At 42.7% G+C, this 7,179-nt stretch overlaps 1 protein-coding gene across 2 annotated transcripts; it reads right to left on the bottom strand.

Moving 5' to 3' along the window:
• Positions 1-16: 16 nt before the first annotated feature.
• Positions 17-7,103, bottom strand: cryaa (crystallin, alpha A). Of its 2 annotated transcripts, XM_084920431.1 has the most exons (4): positions 2,002-7,103; positions 1,641-1,868; positions 1,296-1,418; positions 17-704 (listed from the first exon to the last, which is right to left on the bottom strand). In XM_084920431.1, the coding sequence occupies exons 2-4, from the start codon at positions 1,836-1,838 to the stop codon at positions 495-497; spliced, it is 531 nt and encodes a 176-aa protein (XP_084776557.1). In that variant the 5' UTR covers positions 1,839-1,868; positions 2,002-7,103; the 3' UTR covers positions 17-494. The 2 variants fall into 2 exon arrangements, with proteins under 2 accessions (XP_084776557.1, XP_084776556.1); XM_084920430.1 differs by having other exon boundaries at positions 1,641-7,103.
• Between the last annotated feature and the right edge of the window lie 76 nt (positions 7,104-7,179).

Here is a 7,179-nt window from a genome sequence, read left to right as displayed (position 1 = left end):
AGGGGTTGCATTTTGTTAATTGTACAGCTTTATTGCTTCTTTAGTATGGACTTGAATGGTGAGCAGATATCCACTGAACAAAGCTTAGACTTCAGTACAGGATATATGTGAGACAAAGGCTTCAGAGGAAGAACATGAATGGGAGAAACCAGGGCTGGTACAGAACATGCGAGACATGTTTGTTTCAAGCTTAAAGCCTGTCAGAGGACTGCTCTGAAACATGCTGGGCCATGTGAGTGTCTCCAGATGACTTCTCTCTTTAAAAACTCCAGCACCTCTTCCTCGACTGCCTTGGCGGGCCGATTTTTGTTATACTTTAAACAATGATACTAATGAGTTAAGAAGTAACTATAGAAAGAGAAGCAGGGAAGACACAGATATCCTCTAAGGAAAGGGGGGAAGAAGAATTCCGGAGTCGTCCATCCCAGTTGATGCTGGTTATTCACGGGGCTGAGCTCCTTCAGTGCCCCGGGTCGTCCACCGGCACTTGGCCTCTAGGAGGAGGCGGCAGCGTTGGGCTTATCGTCACGAGTCACGGGGATACTGCGCTCACTGCGGCCAGACTCGCTCCCCCCGCTGACCTTTGGTCCGGTCAGAGTCAGCAGACCGTCAGCTGACAAGGTGCAGTTGATGGATGATTGGTCAACGCTAGAGGGGAGGCGGTAACGGCGATGAAACTCACGGGAGATGTAACCGTGGTCGTCCTGAAAAACAGCAGTATTGATGCCATGAAGCCGTTGTCAGTCCAGGGAAAGCTTCACTCAGTTCACTCTCACGAGAGAGCGAGCACACACTGCTTCCTGCTAACTGCTGAGGGTTTCAGCCTTCAAAGTAAGAGACCAACCCAGGTCTATTAAGATGGGTGACAAACTGAGTGGAGTTGTTGTGAGCCAGGATAGGTTAGTATTGTGTGTTAAATGTCTATTTAGTCTTTTCAGTCCAACATGACTTGTTTTTCCTCTTTTCATTTCCACTAATAACACAAAATAAAATGATAATGTCCAGGCTAGAGGACACCTAGCTACACACCTATTACAACCCATAACAACACTGAAGGCATCTTCATGTGATCAAATACATCTTTTTACCTTTCCTACATATTACAGGGAACTTTCTTACAGTCTAACATAAACAGGTTTGTATGTCTAAGCACTGTGGTTACGTACGTACGTGTGGTTTGTTGCTACATCTCTGATCAGTGATCTGACTCGTGTTGGAAAATCCCTCAGGAAGCCTTTATGTCCTATGAGTCTAATTCACTCACTCGTGGTGTGTGCATCAGAGAGGAGGACTACCTGTCTTTCTCCATGCTTGCCCTGGATCTCCACATAGTCGTCAGTGACTTTCACACTGAGCTCATCAGGAGAGAAGTGCTTGACGTCCAAGTAGACTGTGAACTTATCCCTGTCAGATCTCACCTGAGGGAGACAGACAAACACAGAGAACATCTCTTGACCTTAACTTCTAAAACTTTAGGTCAACAACTTCATTTCTTGACTCTGCGTTGTATGGAGCACAGTAGATGTTAGCTTTCAGTCTAACTAAACTCAAGACAAAATACATGTATGTATTAAACAAGAGATGTACGCGGTCTATCCTCTAATAACCACAAAATATGAGACTAAATCCATATTTTTTACCTCTGAGATCCCAGAGTTGGGAAAATCCAAAACGTTGCGGAAGAGTGACTGTCTGTAATAGGGGCTGATGGTGGAGGCGGCGTAAGGGAAGAGGTCGTAATCAAACATGCCCTCTCCAAAAAACTGGTCAAAGAGTCTGGCAGGGTAGACAGAGCCCAGGGCACGTCTGAACCAGGGGTGCTGGATGGCAATATCCATAGCAACTGAAGACAGTCTGGTCTACTTTGGCTTGGTGGGGAATCCAGCAGAGGAAAAATGGAGATGAGGTAAGAATGGGAGAACGATGGCGGTAAAGCAGTGACTGAAGAATGCTTTCAGAGTGCTTTGCTCCCCTCTCTACAGCTGCCTCCTCTTTATATACCTGAGAGCCAGAAAGAGAGGCTTTAGCCACGATCCCTCTGGAATGGCATTATCTCAGCATGGTGGGTTGGGCCCTGTCAGCAGAATCAGGGTTGAGGATGGGGGGGCACCACTAGGTCCAGTCCCTGCTGGGACGCAGCGGTAGTCACATCAGACACCCGGGGCTGCCAAAACAAACTGTGCTAGACGGAGAGGAGGAGGGGAGAGACAATGAGCTCAGGAAGCCAACTAAAGACACAGAGGGATTTCACCTGTGTGACAATGCATCACACACATACACGTAGATCTGTTCTGTCAGTCAGTCAGTGACATAATGCTGTGGTATTGTTCTGCCTGTGTGTTTGGATGACGGGCAGATTTAGTAACAATGCAGTCCAGAGTCAATGGAACAACAGCTGACAGAGAAATGTGAGAAAGGAAGTGTGCCCTTCAATTCCAGCATTTTACAGTGAGGGGGAAATAAAACTGGTCTGGACCTCAGCAGGCCTCGCAAATTCATCCCAAGGTCGGACCATCAGTACTGAGAGAAGCTGCATGTCATACTCTACAGTCCTCAATTAGCAGGTTAAAGTTCACAAGAGTAGGACTGAACAAGTATGGCTTGCTTGAAGGGCTTCTAGGAGAAAGCCTCTTCTTTCTATAAAGAACATGGCAGCACAGCAAAATCCTGTGGAACAATCAATCCATTTATTGATAAGCACATTTAAAACAACAGGTTGACCAAAGTGCTGTACATAGTAAAAAAGTAGATCGAACACACACAAAGAACAAAACAAAACTCAGTCACAATCAAAAGCTAGAGAGTAAAAATGTGTTTTCAAACGGGTTTTAAAGAAGTGTTGGAGAGAAGTTTGGGTGCAGCAGAGGCCCGATCTGTGTTTGAGCCTGTTTCCTGTCAGCTGGCCTGAGAGTTCTCTTAGGAGTATTATTAGTTATCAGATCAGAGAGGTATGATGGAGCTAATCCAGTTAGAGATTTAAAAACAAGCAATAAAATCTTAAAATCAATACAACAACGTACTGGAAGCCAGTTTAAATGAGCCAAGACTGGGAAATATGGTGTGTTTGGTCTGTGCAAGTGTAGATGTTTGGCTGCGATGCACCAACACAAGCACCTGTCAGCGTGGTGAATGTTTGCAGCCACACAACCTGTCCAACAACTAAAGCGTGGACAACAATGACCAAAGGACAGCGGGTCTGTCTGATACCTCAGTGTTGGTGTTGAAGACGGAGAAAAAAGCATTTCAACTGTTTAAATTATGCAGTATAACAAGTATATGACTAAGTTCGTTTTTTTGTCAGCCATATTTGTGTTACTCGTGTTGATTAGCATTAGCCGACTTCTTGGCTAATGCTAACTGAATGACCAGACCAGGGATTGGTCAGTCCTAGACCAACGTCATGATGCAGCACCGTGAGTGATGGTTAACTTTCAAAGGACTGGTCAGTAAGTTTTCTTTTTTGCTATTTGATTTAATTTCTTTCTGTTTTGTACAGCGCATAACTACGGAGCCCCTCTGATGACATGGTCCCAAAAAATCAAAGAATTGTGCCCACAAAATACTACTTCATGGGCATGAAATATGTATAACGTGCGCACAAAATGCTTATTTGTGGGCACGAAGTAGTATTTTGTGGGCACAATTTATTGATTTTTTGGACCATGTCATCAGAGGGGCTCCGTACATAACAAATAAAGTAGTTTCATACAAATAAACCATTTGTGGTGTTGTTGCAATGTTGCAGAGCCTTATATATAAATGGCAAATGAAGTTCCTCATACTGGGTCTATTCTGCACGAGGTGATATTCAAGGACCAAGCATAGCGCTCATAAACAAGAGGCCTGGTCTTGTGCAGCATAAGATACGTTTTGGCAGAGCGACAGTGAAAGAAAGTGAGACTCACACAAACAGATACAAATGACTTAAAAACATAAAGGGGTCTGGTCCCAATGTCCTCACACACTTTCAATTGTTCTACTGTAATAGATAAAGTTGTGTTGTGACAGAAGCCTTTACACAGAAATATACATTTTATCACAGTAAGGCATAGCTTCAGAATGCTAATTTATAGCTAAGGGTCACTTCCCATGTCTGTTGTTTCTCCACCAGTGGCTTCCCGCTGCCTGAATGGGTCTAATCCCACAGGGCTTTGGCCAGCGAACACGGGGGCTTAGCCGCTCCATGCACCCACAGGCCAAGAGCAACTGGGCTGGGTAGCTGGGTTGGGATGTTTTGGGGGCAGTTTAGGCAGCTTGTTAGGGTTCAGGGTTGCTACCGGATGCAGATGTACTTGCACTGGCTGCATTTCAGCAAAGTCAGCATTCTGAGGGTTTTTTCAATGGTTCAGATAATGCCCGTGTTCTCCATGTTTTCACAGCTCTGAAAAGCTGTTTTGGTCCACAAACTGGCGACTCATGCCCATATTCAAGAGTTTTTCATAAGAAAATAAAGTAGGTTGATCAGGACAAACACTAATGGTAACATAAATGTTTACATTTAGTTAAAAGCATCCCAAAGTCAACCTGCCATATACAATACAATATATACTGGTCAAGAGTTTTAGAATGCCCCAAGCTTTCCAGCTCTTCAAGTCATTCAAGTCCAATGAACAGCTTAAGGTACAAAGGTAAGTGCTGAACTGCCAGAGGTTAAAAAGGTAAGGTTAGCCAAAACTGAAGAATAATGTACAGTTCAGAATTATACAAAAAGGCCTTTTTCAGGGACAACATGGGTTAACAATTTAAATCTGTTCTGCAGCAACGGAGGTTGATCAAGCCTTGAAAGCTGCTGCTACTAATTCCTACAGCTGTTCCAACTTTTCTGGATTACTTCCCCCTCTGTCTGCATAAAAGCAGTGCTGCAACACACTGATGTACCCTCGTGAGCATCAGTTGAACAGTATTGTACTGCAGAAAGTAATGTGTTGCTACAAACATGGTGAGAAAGAGGCAATTAACAGTGGAAGAGACACAGACCATCATAACACTTATAAATGTCGGTCTGTCCTACAGAGAAACTGCAAAGAAAGTCAAGGTGTCAGTGAGTCCAGTTTCCTTCAGCATCAAAGGCTCAGAAACTGTGACAGGAGGAGGTCTGCAGACAAAGACACGACTGACTCAGAGGACAAGTTTCTGAGAGTTAACTGCTGTGTGATGGCGGCTCACAGGACAACAGCTTCAAGCAGCTTCATAGTGGTCGTAGTGAGAAAGTCTCCGTTTCAGCTGTGAAAAGAAAACTTCAAGCTGCAGGTTTGACAGGATGAGTTGCTGCAAGAAAGCCAGAATAAGACAAAGAGGCTCGTCTGGGCCATGAAACACCGACACTGGACTACTGAAGACTGGAAGAAGGTTTTATGGGCTGATGGATCAAAGTTTGAAACCTTCAGTTCATCACGCAGGATCTTTGTACACCGTCGAGTGGGTGAAAGGATTATTAGAAATATTAAAAATTAGATTAATAGCTATTTAAGTTACATACTCTCTTCCCAGACATAAAAACATTTACAGCAAATAAAATGATTTAATGACAGGTCTTTAAAAAAGAAATTAAACCTTTAAACACACAGTGCACATTAACTTCTTGTCTTTAACATTTTCCATGTTTCAACCTGAGAACATTTTTTTCTCACTCTCACTCTGTCACAAGTATTTAATCTAATCCGTATAGTACCACATTACAACAGTTATATTGTATTTTTTTTTTTTTTTTTTTTTTTTTTTTTTGCCTGTCCCGTTTGGCTCTTTTGCCATCAGAATTATTGTCTAAAGGCAAAGAAAGATGCCCAACGGATTTACTTTACCAAATTGACCATCCCAGCCTTGCCGTAATGGTCCATTTGATTCACCTTTTATTGTTTATTTTATTTTCACTTGCTGAATACGGGACAGACTTGACTGGGGGAAAGAAGGGGAGAAAGAAAGAGGGAAAGAGAAACAGCTGAGAAGAGGGACAAGGGCAAAAAACAAAAACCAACAGAATGGGCAGAAAAAAAAAAAAGCATCTATCGATCACCTGGATCACCTGTTGAGAAAGAAAAAAGAAAACAAGCAGAAGAGAACAAGAGTAATAGAATAAAAAACATCACAATGATATATGGGAATATGACAGTAAATACTAAATATTAAACATTATTGTGCAGCACATAAGATCAACAGAACACAGTGTGCTTTGAGGTAGGAGCCAAAAAGGGTTTAGTTTGTGGGTGTGATCACCCGTGCGTACACCTGTGAGCATGGACGCGCTTGTTTTTTTAAAAGGTTCCTTCATGTAATGATCTGCTAGAGGGTGTGGGGGGGCCACAGCCCCGTCCTCCAGGGCATGAAGCAGGTATGGAGGAGATCCAGACTCCAGACATCCAGAGGCCCCCAGAACACAAGAGACCAAGGAAGACCAACAGAGGGGCAGCCGCGCCACTGTCCCAGAAAGAGCTGAGGAGAGTCCCAGATGAGGGCTCACTCAGCAGCCGTGGAGCAGAAGCCAGAGTTATATTGTAAGGGTAAGGTTCTTCAACAACATCGTGTGCTCTGCTGCCCCCTACTGGACTTTCAGAATATTTTCTTACTTATATACTGTCAGAAAGTATTACTTTAATATATGAATAGGTGTCAATTATTATTATTATTATTATTATTATTATTATTATTATCTCATATGTTGAAATATAAAAATGGTCTACTTTGGTGGTTCTGACATTGATTATTACATCGCTCTGGGAAAATAACTGTCTCTGCTCTCCATCACCTGAATAACTGCTAGAGGCACGGCTGCTTTCATTGGCAGGTCTCCAGCCCAGGCAGCTACACATTTTAATACTTTTTTTTCTCCATTTCACAGAATTTTCCTATTATTTTAAATAGATATCAATACAATTACCAAAGTAGAATTAACATGTCTAACATAAAATGACAGGAAACACCAATAACTGTGAATAAGGATTTTTTTGGACGAAAACTGTTTAGTTTCTTGTTTGTTTCGTTTTTTGTTTTTCAAATTAAAGACTGTAAAAAATATTGTTGCAAACCACTTCCTGGTGACTGCCATCATCCTCCAACAGCCACTCACTATTAGTCAGGGAATACTGGTTCATTCCTTGTGTTACAAGCCTTTTTAGGCTTGAATCAGAATCTGAATAATTTATTGTTCCCAGAGGAAATTATGTGGTCACAGTTGCTCCTAAA

This window comes from Perissodus microlepis, chromosome 23 (genome assembly GCF_051167445.1).
Source record: "Perissodus microlepis isolate ML-2025 ecotype Zambia chromosome 23, ASM5116744v1, whole genome shotgun sequence".
Classification (NCBI taxonomy): Eukaryota; Metazoa; Chordata; class Actinopteri; order Cichliformes; family Cichlidae; genus Perissodus; species Perissodus microlepis.
Note: the sequence above shows the minus strand (reverse complement) of the source record. Positions and strands in the feature narration are given on the sequence as shown.

Coding starts and splice junctions, on each gene's coding strand:
- cryaa (XM_084920430.1), bottom strand. CDS start 1,838: ATGGATATTGCCATCCAGCACCCCTGGTTCAGACGTGCCCTGGGCTCT. Junction 1,419..1,640: donor CCAACTCTGGGATCTCAGAG/GTAAAAAATATG, acceptor TGTCTCCCTCAG/GTGAGATCTGACAGGGATAA. Junction 705..1,295: donor GCAAGCATGGAGAAAGACAG/GTAGTCCTCCTC, acceptor GCTGTTTTTCAG/GACGACCACGGTTACATCTC.